A 23,493-nucleotide genomic window follows, 5' to 3' on the forward strand; every position below is an offset into this window, starting at 1 on the left:
TGCACCTGCCCTCCCTGCAGCTGTAACTGCCCTCCCTGCAGCTGTACCTGTCTTTCCTGCAGCTGTACCTGCCCTCCCTGCAGCTGTACCTGCCCTCCCTGCAGCTGTACCTGCCCTCCCTGAAGCTGTAACTGCCCTCCCTGCAGCTGTACCGGCCCTCCCTACAGCTGTACCTGCCCTCCCTGCAGCTGTACCTGCTCTCCTTGCAGCTGTACCTGCCAAACCTGCAGCTCTAACTGCCCTCCCTGCTTCTGTAACTGCCCTCCCTGCAGCTGTACCTGCCTTTCCTGCAGCTGTACCTGCCCTCCCTGCAGCTGAACCTGCTCTCCCTGCAGCTGTACAGGGAGGGCAGGTACAGCTGCAGGGAGGGCAGGTACAGCTGCAGGGAGGGCAGGTACAGGGAGTGCAGGTACAGCTGCGGGGAGGGCAGGTACAGCTGCAGGGAGGGCAGGTACAGCTGTGGGGAGGGCAGGTACAGCTGCAGGGAGGGCAGGTACAGCTGCAGGGAGAGCAGGTACAGCTGCAGGGAGGGCAGGTACAGGGAGTGCAGGTACAAACCATTTAATTAAATGTATCTGAAGGTTGATGAAAACATACAGTGGAAAGAACACTGATCGGCTGGCACCCATAGTAACCAATCAAACATCAGCTTTTAGCAGCCTTATACAGTCAGGTTAGTGGCAGAGAGCATCTGATTGGCCGATTCCCTGCAGCTGCAGGGAGGGCAGGTACAGCTGCAGGGAGGGCCGGTACAGCTGCAGGGAGGGCAGTTACAGCTTCAGGGAGGGCAGTTACAGCTGCAGGGAGGGCAGGTACAGTTGCAGGGAGGGCAGTTACAGCTGCAGGGAGGGCAGGTACAGTTGCAGGGAGGGCAGGTACAGTTGCAGGGAGGGCAGTTACAGCTTCAGGGAGGGCAGTTACAGCTGCAGGGAGGGCAGGTACATTTGCAGGGAGGGCAGTTATAGTTGCGGAGAGGGCAGTTATAGTTGCGGCGAGGGCAGGTACAGCTGCAGGGAGAGCAGGTACAGCTGCAGGGAGGGCAGGTACAGCTGCAGGGAGGGCAGGTACAGTTGCAGGGAGGGCAGTTATAGTTGCGGAGAGGGCAGTTATAGTTGCAGCGAGGGCAGGTACAGCTGCAGGGAGAGCAGTTACAGCTGCAGGGAAGGCAGGTACAGCTGCAGGGAGGGCATGTACAGTTGTAGGGAGGGCAGTTATAGTTGCGGGGAGGGCAGTTACAGCTGCGGGGAGGGCAGGTACAGTTGCGCGGAGGGCAGGTACAGCTGCGGTGAGGGCAGGTACAGCTGCGGTGAGGGCAGGTACAGTTGCGCGGAGGGCAGGTACAGCTGCGGTGAGGGCGGGTACAGCTGCGCGGAGGGCAGGTACAGCTGCGGTGAGGGCAGGTACAGCTGCGGGGAGGGCAGGTACAGTTGCAGGGAGGGCCGGTACAGCTGCAGGGAGAGCAGGTACAGCTGCAGGGAGGGCAGTTACAGCTGCAGGGAGGGCAGGTACAGCTGCAGGAAAGACAGGTACAGCTGCAGGGAGGGCAGTTACAGAAGCAGGGAGGGCAGTTACAGCTGCAGGGTTGGCAGGTACAGCTGCAGGGAGGGCCGGTACAGCTGCAGGGAGGGCCGGTACAGCTGCAGGGAGAGCAGGTACAGCTGCAAGGAGGGCAGGTACAGCTGCAAGGAGGGCAGGTACAGCTGCAGGAAAGGCAGGTACAGCTGCAGGGAGGGCAGTTACAGAAGCAGGGAGGGCAGTTAGAGCTGCAGGTTTGGCAGGTACAGCTGCAAGGAGAGCAGGTACAGCTGCAGGGAGGGCAGGTACAGCTGCAGGGAGGGCCGGTACAGCTGCAGGGAGGGCAGTTACAGCTTCAGGGAGGGCAGTTACAGCTGCAGGGAGGGCAGGTACAGTTGCAGGGAGGGCAGTTATAGTTGCGGAGAGGGCAGTTATAGTTGCGGCGAGGGCAGGTACAGCTGCAGGGAGAGCAGTTACAGCTGCAGGGAGGGCAGGTACAGCTGCAGGGAGGGCATGTACAGTTGTAGGGAGGGCAGTTATAGTTGCGGGGAGGGCAGTTACAGCTGCGGGGAGGGCAGGTACAGTTGCGCGGAGGGCAGGTACAGCTGCAGTGAGGGCAGGTACAGCTGCGGGGTGGGCAGGTACAGTTGCAGGGAGGGCAGGTACAGCTGCAGGGAGAGTAGGTACAGCTGCAGGGAGGGCAGGTACAGTTGCAGGGAGGGCAGGTACAGCTGCAGGGAGAGTAGTTACAGCTGCAGGGAGGGCAGATACAGCTGCGGGGAGGGCAGGTACAGCTGCGGGGAGGGCAGGTACAGTTGCGGGGAGGGCCTGTACAGCTGCAGGGAGGGCAGTTACAGCTGCAGGGAGGGCCGGTACAGCTGCAGGGAGGGCCGGTACAGCTGCAGGGAGAGCAGGTACATCTGCAGGGAGGACAGGTACAGCTGCAGGGAGGGCAGGTACAGCTGCAGGGAGGGCAAGTACAGTTGCAGGGAGGGTAGCTGCGGGGAGGGCAGGTACAGCTGCAGGGAGGGCAGGTACAGCTGCAGGGAGGGCCGGTACAGCTGCAGGGAGGGCCGGTACAGCTGCAGGGAGAGCAGGTACATCTGCAGGAAGGACAGGTACAGCTGCAGGGAGGGCAGGTACAGCTGCAGGGAGGGCAAGTACAGTTGCAGGGAGGGTAGTTGCGGGGAGGGCAGGTACAGCTGCGGGAAGGCAGGTACAGTTGCGGGGTTGGCAGCTACAGCTGCAGGGAGGTCAGGTACAGTTGCAGGGAGGGCAGGTACAGCTGCAGGGAGGGCAGGTACAGTTGCAGGGAAGGCAGATACAGGGAGGGCAGGTACAGCTGCAGGGAGGGCAGGTACAGGGAGTGCAGGTACAGCTGCGGGGAGGGCAGGTACAGCTGCAGGGAGGGCAGGTACAGCTGCAGGGAGAGCAGGTACAGCTGCAGGGAGGGCAGTTACAGCTGTGGGGAGGGCAGGTACAGCTGCAGGGAGGGCAGGTACAGCTGCAGGGAGAGCAGGTACAGCTGCAGGGAGGGCAGGTACAGGGAGTGCAGGTACAAACCATTTAATTAAATGTATCTGAAGGTTGATGAAAACATACAGTGGAAAGAACACTGATCGGCTGGCACCCATAGTAACCAATCAAACATCAGCTTTTAGCAGCCTTATACAGTCAGGTTAGTGGCAGAGAGCATCTGATTGGCCGATTCCCTGCAGCTGCAGGGAGGGCAGGTACAGCTGCAGGGAGGGCCGGTACAGCTGCAGGGAGGGCAGTTACAGCTTCAGGGAGGGCAGTTACAGCTGCAGGGAGGGCAGGTACAGTTGCAGGGAGGGCAGTTACAGCTGCAGGGAGGGCAGGTACAGTTGCAGGGAGGGCAGGTACAGTTGCAGGGAGGGCAGTTACAGCTTCAGGGAGGGCAGTTACAGCTGCAGGGAGGGCAGGTACATTTGCAGGGAGGGCAGTTATAGTTGCGGAGAGGGCAGTTATAGTTGCAGCGAGGGCAGGTACAGCTGCAGGGAGAGCAGGTACAGCTGCAGGGAGGGCAGGTACAGCTGCAGGGAGGGCAGGTACAGCTGCAGGGAGGGCAGGTACAGTTGCAGGGAGGGCAGTTATAGTTGCGGAGAGGGCAGTTATAGTTGCAGCGAGGGCAGGTACAGCTGCAGGGAGAGCAGTTACAGCTGCAGGGAAGGCAGGTACAGCTGCAGGGAGGGCATGTACAGTTGTAGGGAGGGCAGTTATAGTTGCGGGGAGGGCAGTTACAGCTGCGGGGAGGGCAGGTACAGTTGCGCGGAGGGCAGGTACAGCTGCGGTGAGGGCAGGTACAGCTGCGGTGAGGGCAGGTACAGTTGCGCGGAGGGCAGGTACAGCTGCGGTGAGGGCGGGTACAGCTGCGCGGAGGGCAGGTACAGCTGCGGTGAGGGCAGGTACAGCTGCGGGGAGGGCAGGTACAGTTGCAGGGAGGGCAGGTACAGCTGCAGGGAGAGTAGTTACAGCTGCAGGGAGGGCAGGTACAGCTGCAGGGAGGGCCGGTACAGCTGCAGGGAGAGCAGGTACAGCTGCAGGGAGGGCAGTTACAGCTGCAGGGAGGGCAGGTACAGCTGCAGGAAAGACAGGTACAGCTGCAGGGAGGGCAGTTACAGAAGCAGGGAGGGCAGTTACAGCTGCAGGGTTGGCAGGTACAGCTGCAGGGAGGGCCGGTACAGCTGCAGGGAGGGCCGGTACAGCTGCAGGGAGGGCCGGTACAGCTGCAGGGAGAGCAGGTACAGCTGCAAGGAGGGCAGGTACAGCTGCAAGGAGGGCAGGTACAGCTGCAGGAAAGGCAGGTACAGCTGCAGGGAGGGCAGTTACAGAAGCAGGGAGGGCAGTTAGAGCTGCAGGTTTGGCAGGTACAGCTGCAAGGAGAGCAGGTACAGCTGCAGGGAGGGCAGGTACAGCTGCAGGGAGGGCCGGTACAGCTGCAGGGAGGGCAGTTACAGCTTCAGGGAGGGCAGTTACAGCTGCAGGGAGGGCAGGTACAGTTGCAGGGAGGGCAGTTATAGTTGCGGAGAGGGCAGTTATAGTTGCGGCGAGGGCAGGTACAGCTGCAGGGAGAGCAGTTACAGCTGCAGGGAGGGCAGGTACAGCTGCAGGGAGGGCATGTACAGTTGTAGGGAGGGCAGTTATAGTTGCGGGGAGGGCAGTTACAGCTGCGGGGAGGGCAGGTACAGTTGCGCGGAGGGCAGGTACAGCTGCAGTGAGGGCAGGTACAGCTGCGGGGTGGGCAGGTACAGTTGCAGGGAGGGCAGGTACAGCTGCAGGGAGAGTAGGTACAGCTGCAGGGAGGGCAGGTACAGTTGCAGGGAGGGCAGGTACAGCTGCAGGGAGAGTAGTTACAGCTGCAGGGAGGGCAGATACAGCTGCGGGGAGGGCAGGTACAGCTGCGGGGAGGGCAGGTACAGTTGCGGGGAGGGCCTGTACAGCTGCAGGGAGGGCAGTTACAGCTGCAGGGAGGGCCGGTACAGCTGCAGGGAGGGCCGGTACAGCTGCAGGGAGAGCAGGTACATCTGCAGGGAGGACAGGTACAGCTGCAGGGAGGGCAGGTACAGCTGCAGGGAGGGCAAGTACAGTTGCAGGGAGGGTAGCTGCGGGGAGGGCAGGTACAGCTGCAGGGAGGGCAGGTACAGCTGCAGGGAGGGCCGGTACAGCTGCAGGGAGAGCAGGTACATCTGCAGGAAGGACAGGTACAGCTGCAGGGAGGGCAGGTACAGCTGCAGGGAGGGCAAGTACAGTTGCAGGGAGGGTAGTTGCGGGGAGGGCAGGTACAGCTGCGGGAAGGCAGGTACAGTTGCGGGGTTGGCAGCTACAGCTGCAGGGAGGTCAGGTACAGTTGCAGGGAGGGCAGGTACAGCTGCAGGGAGGGCAGGTACAGTTGCAGGGAAGGCAGATACAGGGAGGGCAGGTACAGCTGCAGGGAGGGCAGGTACAGGGAGTGCAGGTACAGCTGCGGGGAGGGCAGGTACAGCTGCAGGGAGGGCAGGTACAGCTGCAGGGAGAGCAGGTACAGCTGCAGGGAGGGCAGGTACAGCTGCAGGGAGAGCAGGTACAGCTGCAGGGAGGGCAGGTACAGCTGCAGGGAGGGCAGGTACAGCTGCAGGGAGGGCAGGTTCAGGGAGTGCAGGTACAAACCATTTAATTAAATGTATCTGAAGGTTGATGAAAACATACAGTGGAAAGAACACTGATCGGCTGGCACCCATAGTAACCAATCAAACATCAGCTTTTAGCAGTCTTATACAGTCAGGTTAGTGGCAGAGAGCATCTTATTGGCCGCTACCTCCCAGCACGTGTTACGCAGCCCCCATATGTAGTGGTATATATGATACAGCTATACACAATGCAGAGGAGGTAGAGGGTTTCTCCCATGTGAGAATACAACAGGCCAACAACAAGTTCTTCCCTCACTTGGATAACAAAGCAGATCCTTCATGAATGTTCCAAAACATTCAGTGGAAATAGCGGGATAATGACAGGGATAATGACTTCCATCCGTAAATCATTATTCATTTGCTCCGCGACCAAGTGTGAGACACGAATAGTCTCCTAAATACAATATTGTGTGCGCTGCGGAGATATCTGACCCGGCGGGAATGAGTCAGATCCCCCAACCACTGTCTAAGCTGCTCCAGGTCCCTCCAGTCCATGCGATACTCCGGCACATTTAGCAGGATAGATGGCATGGCGCCATAACTGTGTGTGCTTGGGCAGAGTTTGCGCACTTGTTTTGTGTTGCTGGGTTCTGTATTATGGGCCTAATTCAGACCTGATCGCTGCTCTGTGAATTTGCAGAGGTCTGCAATCAGATAGTCGCCACCCAGACAGAGTGAAGACCCGCGCCGTGCAAATCTGCGTACGCCATGTGAAAAGCTTTGCAAACGCCGGTCAGCTGCAAATCCGTTCACAACTCACTCACCATCTAATGATTTTTCCAGTCTGTGCGTATCCCAGGACCTACTCCTACAGTGCGATACAAACAGCCTGATCGAGCCAGAGCTGACGTCACACACCCACCCTGAAAACGCTTTGGAATGCCTGCGGTCAGTTTCCACCCCCCAAACGCCCAATTCCTATCAATTAACTTGCATACGCCTAGCGATCAAAAAAAGACGCTGGATTTTTTCGCAGTTTGGTCTCGCCCCAACGCATTACGATCCGTACCACAGTCGATTGATAATCGTCCGCCTTGCGAAACCGCACAACAGCGACCAGGTCTGAATCGGGCCCTATGTCATGAGATCTTATAGCAGTAGGTGCTTTGTGTCCATCCTTTGGGGCTGACGGTCTGTGTTTTGGATTCTGTTGGTAATATGCTGCCCCCACCACAGCGCAGAGCACACCTGCACTCCTGTATTTTATAAGTGTGGAATACGTCTTCTGTAGAGGTATTTCCAGGTAATTTCTCTGAAGCACACGTGAAAGAGGAGCTGGCTAGTTGCGGCAGCCGTGCTCCGGCCTAAGTGCCGGCGGAGGGTGTGTGTGCGAGGTGACTGAGTACCTGCTTCTTACATCACACTCCCAGTCACAGCCAATTCCATCCTCTAATAGAAATCACAGACTTTTATTTTCCTCGTCTTCTGACTCATTCTTTCCCAACTTGTAGGTCTTATTATTACTCACATCTAAGTGCCTATGTTGGCACGGCTATACGTGTATTCCAGCCGTCTGATGCCAGGTTTACATATTAAACAGGTCATGCTGGATTCAGCAAAGTAATAAGTGAGACTGTATTCGGTGATATTTCAGTAAATCACATTTATTCTGAGTATTTTATGCCCTAGACCTCAGTGGAACCAGTCTGGCTGCAAGTCGCTGTGCATTATTACACTTACTGTGCTGCTAGGATAAGCAATGGTTTACTACTGGGATCCGGTCTGAAGATCGACAGTGTCTAGGTCGACAATATTTAGGTCAACCACTATAGGTTGACAGTCACTAGGTCGACATGGATGGAAGGTCGACAGGGTTTCTAGGTCGACATGTGCTAGGTCAACAGGTCTAAAGGTCGACATGAGTTTTTCACATTTTTTTCTTTTTTTGAATTTTTTCATATTTAACGATCCACGTGGACTACGATTGGAACGGTAAAGTGTGCCGAGCAAAGCGGTAGCGGAGCGAAGGCACCATGCCCGAAGCATGGCGAGCGAAGCGAGCCATGCGAGGGGACACGGTGCACTAATTTGGGATCCCGGTCACTCTACGAAGAAAACGACACCAAAAAAAAAAAAAATCCTCATGTCGACCTTTAGACCTGTCGACCTAGCACATGACCTAGAAACCCTGTCGACCTTCCATCCATGTCGACCTAGTGACTGTCGACCTATAGTGGTCGACCTAAACATTGTCGACCTAGACACTGTCGATTTGATGAATCACACCCTTACTACTAGAGTAAATGAAGTAAAGATGAGAACTTGAACAGTGAGATAATGTCCCGGACGCACTACTCGAGGCAAAGGACTTTATTCAGCTAATTTAGCAAAACTGCAACTGGCTAGAATCGCAAACTGGGAGCCGCCTGCGATGTGATCAATTGCGATTGCATCGCAGACCCCGCAAAATAAGGGTAGCCCCCTGCCTGCGCAGCCTGGCGCAGCGCTGGCATATTTTGCTTTGCAGCGCCGGCGTGTGACGTCACGTGGCTGCCCTGAAAATAGCCCGGGCCCGCACGCGTTTGCGACGCCACACCCCCACAACGCCGCGTCGCCACCCCTGACCACGCCATGAACACCTCCGTCTGTCAATCAGGCAGAGGCATTCTCATAAATGCGATTGCATTTTCAGTCACGCACAGCCGCAGAATGTGCACTGCTCGTGCACAGTGGCACAAAACTTGGGAGGATGCGATCGCATCAATGATGCTTACCGAATGAGGCCTAAAGTCAGCAATTCAGTATGTCTGTGATATGGGAATGTCCCTTCATACAGCACCTGCTACATAATCGTTTACAGTCTTTTCATATCATTAGACACCAACCAATCACAAGCGTTTTGCTATGCAGATTGGTTGTGATTGGCTGAGTGAAGCGGTCACACTTGGTCACAGTCATTTAACGACAAGGCTCAGGACCTGTGAGGATTAATCTGAGATAACTGCGCCCTCTGCGGGTTAACGCTTGTTAGTTGCGGGTTTACTGTGTGGAGAAATTGGCAAGTAATTAAACAGCTCTCTTGGCATTAAATCCGGAGCTACAGCCGCGCAGTGTGGGATATAAATGGTGTCAGTGGCATAACTGTGTGTGGCATAATATGTAATAGGCATTACGGTGTGTGGCATAATGTGTAATGGACATTACGGTGTGTGGCATAATGTGTAATGGGTGTTATGGTGTGTGGCATAATGTGTAAGGGGCATTACGGTGTGTGGCATAATGTGTAATGGGTATTATGGTGTGTGGCATAATGTGTAAGGGGCATTACGGTGTGTGGCATAATGTGTAATGGGCATTATGGTGTGTGGCATAATGTGTAATGGGCATTATGGTGTGTGGCATAATGTGTAATGGGCATTACGGTGTGTGGCATAATGTGTAATGGGCATTACGGTGTGTGGCATAATGTGTAAGGGGCATTACGGTGTGTGGCATAATGTGTAAGGGACATTACAGTGTGTGGCATAATGCGTAATGGGCATTACGGTGTGTGGCATAATGTGTAAGGGTCATTACGGTGTGTGGCATAATGTGTAAGGGGCATTATGGTGTGTGGCATAATGTGTAAGGGTCATTACGGTGTGTGGCATAATGTGTAATGGGTGTTATAGTGTGTGGCATAATGTGTAATGGTCATTACGGTGTGTGGCATAATGTGTAATGGGTGTTATGGTGTGTGGCATAATGTGGCCATGCCCCTATTTTCATGTAGCCACTCCTCTAGTTTCATGTGACCACGCCTGCTCATGACACATGACCAAGTCCATTTTTACTATCAGTACCACTAAGAAAAAATGTCTACTTGCACCCCTGCTCTAGATTCTCCTACAGAACTAACATAATCTTTATATACGTGTATTATATCCCCCGCCTGAGACATTCCCATTTTCCCATTTTCCATTCGGCACCAATTGTCTCATATAAAAAAATGAAACATATTGTTTTAAACATTTGTTGTACCTTGGATGCTTCGACGCTCGGCGCAGTGTTGACATTGGCTTATTCGTCTCATTTCATTTTTTTTTACTATTTACATACCACGATAACTCGGTTGGTTTGGCGCTCCGTGCTCTCGCCTTCATGCACACGGGTTCTTGACTTCCATCAAATTACCGTTTTGTTCCTCCAGCTAAATTTCTCCTCAATAGAACATTTATTTTGTAGCAGCTCTATATAAACAATAGCAAAACCCACAGCTGGAGTTTAAAATACCCCTTCAGGTAACATAAGATGCTAAAACGGTTCCAGAAGTCTCAGCTTGGCGTAGAGAAAGAGAGAAAGATGAGGAGGAGGAGGAAATGTAACTGACTGGAAAAGTTACAAAATAAAACAAGTGAAGTGGAAGGAAAGCTGAAAATGAGTGACTTGAGGGAGACGCACTTTCTTAAAGGAGAACGCCGCCTCAACTTCTCCACCAGCGTAATATGGGCTGTGTTCACTATGTGAAAGTCAAATATATTTCTAATAAATATTTATATTGCCAGCGATAATATATGTTGCAAACGCAAGGCGCATCTTATTACCATATACGATAAAAGTGCGCTGTACGTCGCAAACACTACATCTCGTAAGAGAAAACAAGTACACGCACATATTGTCTGAGTTCCAACGCTCATTGATATATATATATATATATATGTATATATGTGATATTAAAAGGATATGTATACAATATGTCACATGTACAGTATATATCATTCAGTTATAATGTTACAATTACACAAGAAGCAGATAGTTACAAAAGAATCCATTACAGCTACAACCAGCATACAATTACCATTTACCTCGATGCACACTTTTCTCCATCTTTGGATGCCTCAACAGCAGCTACACAGAACAGCAAAAAAAAGCATCTTGAACAGCAACCAGCAAACAGAACTTCTTGTGTCTGGGATCAGCTATACACTGTGTATATTGGGGGAGTACAGGTCTGGGACTGAGTCTTCTGTTATTTGTCCAGGGGAGGGAACTCTCTCATTCATGATGTGTTATTGGTCAGTTCATATGCAAGCAACGTCCAATTTGATGGTGTAATTACAGGGGTTAGCCACTGGATCCTTTCTGCACGCATGCTGTCTTCCAGGAAGTTCTTTGTTGTCACTAGAATTGTGGCTTCATATTCCTACATTCAATCATAACTACTCATTGCAATGTGCTACAATCTAATCACAGGTATCAAACCAACACACTCATTTCTCTGATTATTTTGACACCGAGCATGACATGTTTATCTTGTTCTATTCCATTGATACCTATACATGATGTTATACTCCATTATATAATTTAAAACATTATAATGTCTGGTGTTTGACATGTTTAATTTATGTGTGGTATGAAATATGTGTTGAAAATATCTTTGTGGCTTGTCTGTGTGAATGCGTGTGTTAACATATATCGCTGTGCACGCTGCATGTATTTGCACGCACAGCGACTCATCCGTGTGGAGTTTGTATGTTTTCTGTATGTAATTATTATTTTTTTGACTTTGACAACTAATATCACTGGATGCCCTCGGCGCAATGCGTTTGCCATGTACCAGTGCATCCAAATTGGTCCATCCAGCGCACGTCAAGGTCTCCATTCTTGGAAGTGATCTGAATAGTACATAAAGATGCAAAGTTCATAGATGAAAGCCCAACCTCCGCTCGCTTTGTTAGCGTTCCTTTCTTTATATAAGACTTTTCCTAAAACACTGCATTAATTGCGGCTTAAATGAATCACACGAGTGAAGGAACATGTTCTATTTTTTCTCCTTATTACAGGAAGATGCGCACCTCTGCCGAAATACAGCATAAAGGTGCACATTGGGCCTGATTGTTGCACATATCCGATCTGAGAGCACGCAATTGACGGCGATGCAGATTTATACTATAGGCATTTCACTGGTTACCCACCTGAGACTGAAGTGGCGGAACAAGGCTGTAAATATGATGCATGGGGCTGTAGCATTGGCAAAACTCAGTGAGGGTGCGTCGATGGAACTGCGGCTGTGCAAAGTTGGACATACAGAAGGGTCCATGTTTATCTTGACCTTTAATAGGACTAACTGAGACTGGGCAGTCGGACTTAATCCCCTGCTGTAATGACTTAATCCCCTGCTGTATTGTTCTCTGTATTGTATTGCAGCTGAGAACAATAGATGAAGGGTTTATGTTAATAAGTCATGTTGTGCCTAGGCGCAGCAAACTAGCCAAGATAACTGTGGACCCATCTGTAGGCATCAATATGCCAGTTTCCAGGCTGGGTATTATTTGCCCACAGGATAGGGCTGGTGGAAGGGGTGTGGTATGGAAGGTCGACAGTGTCTAGGTCGACCACTATTGGTCGACAGTAACTAGGTCGACATGGTCTAGGTCGACAGGTCGAAAGGTTGACATGGTGTTTATATATTCTTTTGGTGCCGGTTTCTCCGTACAGTGACCGGGAACCCCAATTAGTGCACCGTGTCCCCTCGCATGGCTCAGCTTCAGGCAAGATGACTTGCTACGCTACCACTGTGCATATATAGGTATTTATTTCTGCACGTAATCTGGGCACATCTTTGATGACTGGCGTCCGTCTCTGCACCAGGCCATTCTACTCTGCAACAGGTCCAATACGGCTGCTTTGCCAGACATGCTGGGCCCTTATCCAGTGATGACAAAGATGTTTGCGGTTGGCACTCTGGTATTTATCACTGCACCCACCATGAAGTGGATGATTGTGTCTGCACAGGAAGCGCTGTGACTTGTTGTACTTGGGATCTTATACCGGTTGAGGGATCCGTTATAGCTATTATCAGTAGGTGACCCACTTGAGAATTCCAATCTTCCTGCTGATTAAGAGGCAGCTGACGTGAGATCCGGCAACACAGTGTGATTCCAGCTTCCCCTCAGGGACCACATCTCAGGGAGGACAGCGGATTGGGAGTCTATGCAGCATGGGTGGAATGAAGTAGCAGACGGGCTGCCGGGAATACCGGTGTAGAGGATAAAAGGACCACAGTAAAGAAAGTGCGTCAGAGAGACGAAGGCCGTAATAAAACATGGTTCTCATCTTGAAGAACCTCCAGAATGGTAAAGTCCTCCTGCTGATAGTATCAACCAACAAGGGATGGGACGTGATGTGACTGGTGCTGGGATCTCCACAAGAGGATCCTTTAATCCATAAACACCGGTATTTGTTCCGCAGTCCCAGGGTGGCCTAAGTAATCAGGAAGGCCAGAGCTTTCATACCCCAGATCATCATCCAGGCTCACAGTCACCGATATATAGCAGGAATTAGTTCAGGGGGCCGAGTTCCAAAGATGGCTGGGGATCAGGAGGCGGGGGCATGTTTTATTTATTTATTGTGTTACTTATTTTATTTTAAAGAGTATGCGGAGAGAGATAAGGTACCAGCCAACCAGCTCCTACCTGCATTATATATATATATATATATATATATATATATATATATATACGTATATAAAATATACACTGCTCAAAAAAATAAAGGGAACACTAAAATAACACATCCTAGATCTGAATGAATGAAATATTCTTGTTAAATACTTTGTTCTTTACATAGGTGAATGTGCTGACAACAAAATCACACAAAAATTATCAATGGAAAGGGAGGTCATACAGGCACGTGGAGGCCACACACACTACTGAGCCTCATTTTGACTTGTTTTAAGGACATTACATCAAAGGTGGATCAGCCTGTAGTGTGTTTTTCCACTTTAATTTTGAGGGTGACTCCAAATCCAGACCTCCATGGGTTAATAAATTTGATTTCCATTGATAATTTTTGTGTGATTTTGTTGTCAGCACATTCAACTATGTAAAGAACAAAGTATTTAATAAGAATATTTCATTCATTCAGATCTAGGATGTGTTATTTTAGTGTTCCCTTTATTTTTTTGAGCAGTGTATATATATATATATATATATATATATATATTAAAACTGAGGGGGCCCCAGAGATATCACTGTATGGGGCACCAAGATTTCTGTTGCCGGCCCTGACAATCTATGACATGACAGATTCTGATCGGTTGCTAAGGGCAATTTCCTCATTTTATCTCTCTTCTAGGCTTGATACATCTCCCCCTAAATGAGAAGGGCCAGGTGAAATGTGTACCCTCTACATACATCATTGTTTCGTGTTAGGGTGAATACAATTGTACATTTGGAGGCACAGGCTTAGTCTCCCATATCCAAATTCTGAATGATTAAAAAGTGTGTTCTAGCTGCGGGCAGAGGTGTCCATTATAGTCTGTATAATCTATGGGGAGTATATGGGGTGTATCAGTTTTGGGGAGTATATGGGGTGTATCACCTTTGGGGAGTATATGGGGTGTATCACCTTTGGGGAGTATATGGGTTGTATCCTCTTTGGGGAGTATATGGGGTGTATCACCTTTGGGGAGTATATGGGGTGTATCACCTTTGGGGAGTACATGGAGTGTATCCTCTTTGGGGAGTATATGGGGTATATCCTCTTTGGGGAGTATATGGGGTATATCCTCTTTGGGGAGTACATGGGGTGTATCCTCTTTGGGGAGTATATGGGGTGTATCCTCTTTGGGGAGTATATGGGGTGTAATACCTTTGGGGAGTATATGGGGTGTATCACCTTTGGGGAGTATATGGGATGTATCCTCTTTGGGGAATATATGGGGTGTATCACCTTTGGGGAGTACATGGGGTGTATTCTCTCTGGGGAGTATATGGGGTGTATCCTCTTTGGGGAGTATATGGGGTGTATCTTCTTTGGGTAGGATATGGGGTGTATCCTCTTTGGGGAGTATATGGGGTGTATCACCTTTGGGGAGTATATGGGGTGTATCCTCTTTGGGGAGTATATGGGGAGTATATGGGGTGTATCACCTTTGGGGAGTATATGGGGTGTATCTTCTTTGGGTAGGATATTGGGTGTATCCTCTTTGGGGAGTATATGGGGTGTATCCTCTTTGGGGAGTATATGGGGTGTATCACCTTTGGGGAGTATATGGGGTGTATCCTCTTTAGGAAGTATATGGGGTGTATCCTCTTTGGGGAGTATATGGGGTGTATCACCTTTGGGGAGTATATGGGGTGTATTACCTTTAGGGTGGGCCATGGCTGGAGTTATGAATAGAAACAAATGTGTTTTCACAGATAGGAGGCGAGCTGTGATAGTGTCCGAGTTTTCCGGAGGTGCGAGGTGCCACCCAAACTGACGTTTTTTTGAAAGTGGCAATCATTTAAGTATGGTTTTGTCTTGTAAGTGATTGCCCCTTTAAAAAACGTCTGAATTTGTCCGGCAACCCGCACCGCCGGAAAACTTGGACGCTATTACATATGGCCCATGAAGTGAGGGCAAAGGTTGGATAATGGTAGCAGGAGAGGGTGATATGGTGTCCTTGGATGGGGGCGCCCACCTCCTCTGTCAGAGCCTTAGCGTATGTATGTATGTTTTCATCAGACCATATTATAACCTACACTGTGTTCTAAGTGGTGTATTTATATCTCTGTAAGTGGCCAGTTCCACCTTCAGATAACTTTACTACTTGTACACCACCTCTTCAGCTGTATCCAGAGTGCAGGTCTGTGTCATATCCAAGGACACGGAAAAATAAAAGTATATTTAATGGACGGTGTGTTCAAACTGGTCAAAGTCATCTGACGGTGGATAAGACCTGTACCTCACTGCATGAATATATATAGTAAATGCACAATGCTGGGTAAACTCAGGCATGTAGAAATGTGTTATTGTGAATCTGTTCTCCGTCTTATGACTGTAATGATTTTTGTGCCCAGGGTCAGCTAAGGAGATGGTAGAGACCTGCTGTGCGGCCGGCCAGCAGTGGTCTATTGACCATGGAGAATGTGAGAAGATGCCGTTCAGTGCTGATGACGACTGCCGGTAGGTAACATAGTAACATAGTAACTAAGGTTGAAAAAAGACAATTGTCCATCGAGTTCAACCTATTTGTGGTCTCCTATGCAGTATTATTATAGGTCTAGTAATTTTTATGTTAGGACTAGTTATATTAACTATAATGCGTGACTACGCACCATAACCCTGAATATCTTTATGCAATAGGAATTTATCTAGCCCATTCTTAAAGGTGTTGACTGAGTCCGCAGTTACTACTCCCTCAGGCAGGGAATTCCAAACACGTATTGTCCTTACTGTGAAAAAACCTTTTCGCCTCAATGTGCGGAAACTCCTCTCCTCTAACCTAAGCGAGTGACCACGTGTCCTCTGTGCTGATCTTATAGAAAACAGGTCCCTCCCGAGCTCTGTGTATTGACCCCTTATATATTTGTAGATGTTGATCATGTCCCCTCTTAGTCTCCTCTTTTCCAATGTAAACATGCCTAGCCTTGCAAGCCTATCCTCGTATTACACCACCTTCTTACCGCTTGATCTTGATCTCAGTATTTTCAGAAGTCACTGATTTACTGATGAAGCTCAGAGATACAACCCAGCTCATACAGGCCAAACAAAACATGGCGCCATTCCCATATCCGTCTTACCGATCCCGGATCGCTATAAGGGCACCAGGAGCCTACAGAGAACCCAAAATAAAATACCGCACTCCTATATACGTCACATACAGCACGTCTACTCTAAACACTTCTGTCCTGTATCGCGTGATAAGGGTTTTGTGTCTGTGATACAACTGATAATCTCTTCTTTATATAAGGAAACCAAAACTGGCCTTCTAACCCCTTGAAGTATCATGGCATTTAAGGCCTGACTGTGAGTTGCAGGTAATGCTGACGTACACGCTGATGTGCAGTTTAGTTCTATGGCGCATGTGGCTAATTCCCTAAAAACTCGCACAGCGCATGCGTCCCACGGTGTGTAATCACAGTGGCGCAGCGGCGAATGAGGTGCACGGTCTCAGATACGTACTGGAAATGTGCTGGGCGTTCCTTGGCGGTAACCGGGAGGTGGCTCTCCAGCCGCACAGAGATGGCCCGTCTTAGGCGAGTGCAGCGTGCATGTCGCATAACTGGTTGCAAATTGCGCAGCTTTGCAACTGTAATCCATGCTGAATGAGGGCCTATATTACTGGCGTATTTATAATGATTTCTGCAGCGCTTTTGCAACACGGGACTCCAGAGGGTAAATATTGAAAAAGACGGGCGGAGGGTGTGCAGTGTGGCCCCCCCCCCCTCCCCCTGGACTCCGTTGCGGCGCACATGCAAAGTAGGAAAATCACTGGGAAAATGGCCGCCGTGCCATTTTACTGGAGACCTGCGCACTACACTCTGGGACAGCGCTAAGGTCCCACATTGACCCTAGTGACCAGAATCAAGAACGCTGCCGGTCAGAGAGGAGTGGCCCAGAAGGAGAGCGCACACGGACCTCCTCCTCTCTTAGGACGGGTGTGGATCATTGAATCGACACTATCTAAGTCGACAGTGTTTGAGTCGACCACTGAAGGTCGACGGGAACTTGGTCGACAGGGATGGAAGGTCGACATGGTTTCTAGGTCGACATGTTCTATGTCGACAGTTCAAAAGGTCGACATGAGTGTTTAACATTTTTTTTGTGTCGCTTACTCTGTACAGTGACCGGGAAGCCAAATTAGTGCACCGTGTCCCCTCGCATGGCGAACAATTCGGGAATGGTGCCTCGCTCCGCTACTGCTGAGCTCAGCACAGGTTACTATTCCCATTCGTAGTCCACGTGGATCGTTACATATGAAAATGTTAAAAAAAAAAAAATTTAAAAAAAAAACTCATGTCGACCTTGTGAACTGTCGACATAGAACATGTCGACCTAGGAACCATGTCGACCTTCCATCACTGTCGACCTTCAGTGGTCAGCTCAAACATTGTCGACCTAGGCAGCGTCAACTTTCAGACCGGATCCCCTTAGGACGCCCCTGGCCCTATATCATTATTGCATGTAGGACTGGACATTCACTGACTTGCTGTTGGAAGGTTCCAAAATCCATTTATTCATACAAGGATCTTTTGTATGCATAAGCTCCATTTTTTGAGCTGACCTTTGAGGTTCTTTTTGGTTGGAATTAGCCGACTCCATTCACCTTCTGATTTCTGAACCTCCTTAATTGATGGTTAGAAATTGGGTAGTCGACTCTAGAGGTTGGAGTGATATTACCACAATGGTGGTTATCGATTTTTCCTTATGAATATCCTTGATTGATTGTCTGGGTTCATCAAAATAGTTCTCTTTTGTCATTATTTATCAAAGATCAGAGACACACCCCTGATGAAGTCTTGGTATTAGACGAAACGCGTTGGACTATTACTCTGTTTTCTGATGTTATCTCCGAATACTCAATAAGGAAGATTAAGGACACAGGCAGAAGTTTATCTGCACCCTTCCACAAAATATAGGAGATATGCATCTTGTTAACCATGTAATATGATGGACACCATGTATGCTTCTGTATTTTTTTAATAAATTATTAAATGAACAGTATATTTTTATATTTTAATGCCAGATCTAATCATACCATGTAATTTTTTGAGGTTCTTTAAATTTTGGGGTTGACATTATCCTTGGGCGCCCTATTCCTCTATTTCTTACTCCATTTCTATGTTTAGTTCCCCCTAACAGGGAACTTAGTGGAATTAGGCAGCCAGTTGTACTAGTATCGTCTGGATACTGTTTCTCACATCCCTTATATTATAATAGAATAGCGCAGGAGGGGAGTATTGTTTTTGTATGTATATATGTGTGTGTGTGTGTGTGTGTGTGTGTGTGTGTGTGTGTGTGTGTGTGTGTGTGTGTGTGTGTGTATATATATATATATATATATATATAATATATATAAATTTTTCCCACACACCCTCTGTAAGGGCCCGGGACACCAGTCCCCCCAGTCCCCCCCAGGTGGCTGCCCTGCACACCATTAAACATCTGCATAGTGCCAGTCTTTATAAGTCAACAGACTCCCATCTGTGTGTATTCATTTGCTATATTTTTTTTTGTTGATTTTTTATTGTAGGGGGTTTTTTTTTAATGTTTTAGCCGTCACCATGTCCATCTTAGAATAAATTGTCATTATCATTTTGTCCTCCTGCATTGTGTAAAAATGTTTACGCCAGAAGTCATTACTGCCACTCTTTCCATTAGTCTATGTATAGATTGCACTTAGGTTTATGTGCACGGTTGTACCTAGAAATGCATTGCCAGGTTTGGTACAAGGTATATTGCAGCACAGAACTATGATTTGCAACTCTGGAAATTGCACCATTACGTAGAAAGAAACCAGAGTAACCTAGAAAGTATTCAAGACTTTTTTTTTAATCTGACTTTGTTTATCGTGTGCAGATATTTTTGCCCGTAAAAATGAGCAAAGTTCCGGACTCGCATCAGAACCTATAACTGTTTACAAGCATTCCCCGCGCTCCATCACACAACGGCCAGGTCACTTCATGTTGGAGTATAATCTGCAGCAGTGATGTCTCCAGCGGATTGTCTGGGACACACAGCACAGCTGCAGAATAGCTAATGGGCATACCAGTGGGGATATAACACACAGTATGTGGCTGGGCAGTGATAATGCCATGACGCAGACTGAACAAAAATAGGATATTAGGATAAATGTAGACGTAGAACGTTCATGGGGCCTAATTCAGACCTGATCGCAGCAGAAAATGTGTTCCGTAATGGTCAAAACCATGTGCACTGCAGGTGGGGCAGATGTAACATGTGCAGAGAGAGTTAGATTTGGGTGGGTTGTTTTGTTTATGTGCAGGGTAAATACTGGCTGCTTTATTGTTACACTGCAACTTAGATATCAGTTTGAACACACCCCACCCAAATCTAACTCTCTCTGCACATGTTACATCTGCCCCACCTGCAGTGGTTTTGCCCACTAGAGAACAAATTTGCTGCTGTGATCAGGTCTGAATTAGTCCCATTATTCATGCATGGACAACAGTCAGATGTTACCTAGTAGCTATCACGTTATACAGAATGTCGCTTTGCCACTTTACTCGTGTGGTGCTAGCGTCTGCTGCATTACTCGAGTGGTGCTAGTGTCTGCAGCATTACTCAGGTGGTGCTAGTGTCTGCTGTTTTACTCGTGTGGTTCTAGCGTCTGCTGCATTACTCGTGTGGTGCTAGTGTCTGCCGCATTACTCGTGTGGTGCTAGCGTCTGCTGCATTACTCGTGTGGTGCTAGTGTCTGCTGCATTACTCGGCTGGTGCTAGTGTCTGCTGCATTACCCATGTGGTGCTAGTGTCTGCTGCATTACTCGTGTGGTGCTAGCGTCTGCTGCATTACTCATGTGGTGCTAGTGTCTGCCGCATTACTCGTGTGGTGCTAGCGTATGCTGCATTACTCGTGTGGTGCTAGCGTCTGCTGCATTACACGTGTGGTGGTAGCATCTGCCGCATTAATCGTGTGGTGCTAGCATCTGCTGCATTACTCATGTGGTGCTAGTATATGCTGCATTACTCGTGTGGTGCTAGCGTCTGCTGCATTACTCGTGTGGTACTAGTGTCTGCTGCATTACTCGCATGGTGCTAGCGTCTGCTGCATTACTCGTGTGGGGCTAGCGTCTGCTGCATTACTCGTGTAGAGCTAGTGTCTGCTGCATTACTCGTGTGGTGCTAGCGTCTGCCACATTACTCGTGTGGTGCTAGCGTCTGCCACATTACTCGTCAGGTGCTAGCGTCTGCTGCATTACTCGTGTGATGCTAGCGTCTGCGCATTACCCGTGTGGTGCTAGCGTCTGCCGCATTACTCGTCTGGTGCTAGCATCTGCTGCATTACTCATGAGGTACTAGCGTCTGCTGCATTACTCTTGTGGTGCTAGCGTCTGCTGCATTACTCGTGTGGTGCTAGTGTCTGCTGCATTACTCGTGTGGTACTAGCGTCTGCTGCATTACTCTTGTGGTGTTAACATCTCCTGCATTACTCATCTGGTGCTAGCGTCTTCTGCATTACTCGTGTGGTGCTAGTGTCTGCTGTATTACTCATCTGGTGCTAGCGTCTGCTGCATTACTCGTGTGGTGCTAGTGTCTGCTGCATTACTCATCTGGTGCTAGCGTCTGCTGCATTACTGATCTGGTGCTAGCATCTGCTGTATTACTCGTGTGGTACTAGTGTCTGCTGCACTACTCATGTGGTGCTAGCATCTGCTATATTACTCATGTGGTGCTAGTGCCTGCTGCATTACTCGTGTGGTGCTAGTGTCTGCCGCATTACTCGTGTGGTGTTAACATCTCCTGCATTACTCATCTGGTGCTAGCGTCTGCTGTATTACTCGACTCGTGTGGTGCTAGTGTCCGCTGCATTACTCGTGTGGTGCTAGTGTCTGCTGAATTACTCGTGTGGTGCTAGCGTCTGCCGCATTACTCGTGTGGTGTTAACATCTCCTGCATTACTCATCTGGTGCTAGCGTCTGCTGCATTACTCATCTGGTGCTAGCGTCTGCTGCATTACTCGTGTGGTGCTAGTATCTGCTGCATTACTCATCTGGTGCTAGTGTCTGCCGCATTACTTGTGTGGTGTTAACATCTCCCGCATTAATCATCTGGTGCTAGCGTCTGCTGCATTACTCATCTGATGCTAGCGTCTGCTGTATTACTCGTGTGGTACTAGTGTCTGCTGCATTACTCATGTGGTGCTAGCGTCTGCTGCATTACTCGTGTGGTGCTAGTGTCTGCTGCATTACTCGTGTGGTGCTAGCGTCTGCTGCATTACTCGTGTTGTTCTAGTGTCTGCCGCATTACTCGTGTGGTGCTAGCGTCTGCTGCATTACTCATGTGGTGCTAGTGTCTGCTGCATTACTCGTGTGGTGCTAGTGTCTGCTGCATTACTCTTGTGGTGCTAGTGTCTGCCGCATTACTCGTGTGGGGCTAGTGTCTGCTGCATTACTCGTGTGGTGCTAGCATCTGCTGCATTACTCGTGTGGTGCTAGTGTCTGCTGCATTACTTGTGTGGTGCTAGCGTCTGCTGCATTACTCGTGTGGTACTAGTGTCTGCTGCATTACTCGTGTGGTACTAGTGTCTGCCGTTTTACTTGTGTGGTACTAGTGTTTGCCGCATTACTCGTGTGGTGCTAGCATCTGCTGCATTACTCGTGTGGTGCTAGTGTCTGCCGCATTACTCGTGTGGTGCTAGCATCTGCTGCATTACTCGTGTGTTGCTAGTGTCTGCTGCATTACTCGTGTGGTGCTAGTGTCTGCTGCATTACTCGTGTGGTGCTAGTGTCTGCTGCATTTCTTGTGTGGTGCTAGCGTCTGCTGCATTACTAGTGTGGTGCTAGTGTCTGCTGCATTACTCGTGTGGTACTAGTGTTTGCCGTTTTACTTGTGTGGTGCTAGTGTCTGCCGCATTACTCGTGTGGTGCTAGTGTCTGCCGCATTACTCGTGTGGTGCTAGTGTCTGCTGCATTACTCGTGTGGTACTAGTGTCTGCTGCATTACTCGTGTGGTACTAGTGTCTGCTGCATTACTCGTGTGGTACTAGTGTCTGCCGCATTACTCGTGTGGTACTAGCATCTGCCGCATTATTCGTGTGGGGCTAGCGTCGGCCACTTAATGCAATAGAATGTTTAATAATAGAGACTGCTGCAGCACAATATCATTATTGATGATTGTTTTTATAGAAAGTTCAGCTATAGATAAGCACGACCAGTCAGGGCATCAGATTTAGGCTTTTGACAAGGGGGCATGATCACGCCGGATTCAGAAATGCTTGGACAGTAGTCTCTTGTACTCCCCTAGAAACACCCTTGATTGCCGCACAGAGGCGCTCGCTGAACTGTCAGGCCAGCGGGACGGATCCCTGAAATGGGGACTGTCCTGCATTAATGTAACAGACTGGCAGGTGTGGGTGCAGCATGACTTATACCCAGATGAAAGACATTATTTTTGCTGATACATCCTAAGCTACACAATCGTGTCAGCGGATAATCACATTTATATTACAATAAGGGATGAAGTCATAACTTGCAATATTTCTGTTAATAAAGTCTCTTTTAAAAAAATATGTTGTGCTCGTTTCCATACTTTGCCCATTAAACTCTCAATATAAAACATCCCACTGAACATAGCAACTTGTATTATATTTGTTGTTAGACAACAGAATTCCTGTTACTCCCCGGGTGGGGTCTGATTCCCAGATGTAAGGCTGCATCTGATAGGATTAAACACAGATGTGCTCCTGCTAGATGAGCCGTGCATTATATTATACATATTATCCTGGTGTGACTGATACATAACAATGCACTAGCTTCTTATATACAGGGAGTGCCGGCTCACGGGCAGGACCGGATTCCACAAACCATCTTTGGGTCACAATAAATCCAGATTTACCATTTATTTCTAATATTTAATATGAGACTGTGCGCAGAATATGGGGGAGGTGTATCAAGCCTCCTCAAGGCTGGACAAGTTGCCCATGGCAACCAATCAGGTTCTAGCTAGCATTTGAGTACATGATATAAAATGACAGGTACAAGCTGATTGGTTTGTAAGGGCAACTTCTTCACTCTTTAGCAAGGCCGATATATCTCACCCTACTCAGTCTTCTCTGCTGTGCCTAGGTGCACCAAGGCTTATTAGCATAAACCTTTCATCTATTGTTCTCAGCTGCAATACAATACAGCGAGAACAATACAGCAGGGGATTAAGTCATTACAGCAGGGGATTAAATCCGACAGCCCTGGCTCAGTTAAATCTTATTACAGGGATAGATGAGCAGGGCTCCATCTGTATATCACTGTGTAGCCGTCTTGCTACAAATCTCCGGAGAGGTCATTCATCTAACAAACTATTAATAATTATGTGGGGTGTTCTTTATCATAACTCAGTGGGCGACTGCTGGGAAAACTGGTGAAAA

The 23,493-nt window shown here is 49.1% G+C and overlaps 1 protein-coding gene across 3 annotated transcripts in view; it reads left to right on the forward strand.

The window, feature by feature from the left end:
* LOC134958607 (fibulin-2-like) overlaps positions 1–23,493 on the forward strand; it is a 74,850-nt gene that overhangs the window by 17,117 nt on the left and 34,240 nt on the right. For all 3 annotated transcript variants that reach the window (XM_063941314.1, XM_063941316.1, XM_063941315.1), the window contains exon 3: positions 15,467–15,572. In XM_063941314.1, coding sequence (XP_063797384.1) covers positions 15,467–15,572 — 106 coding nt within the window. The remainder of the gene's footprint in view (positions 1–15,466; positions 15,573–23,493) is intronic.

Source organism: Pseudophryne corroboree, chromosome 9, assembly GCF_028390025.1.
Source record: "Pseudophryne corroboree isolate aPseCor3 chromosome 9, aPseCor3.hap2, whole genome shotgun sequence".
Lineage (NCBI taxonomy): Eukaryota > Metazoa > Chordata > Amphibia > Anura > Myobatrachidae > Pseudophryne > Pseudophryne corroboree.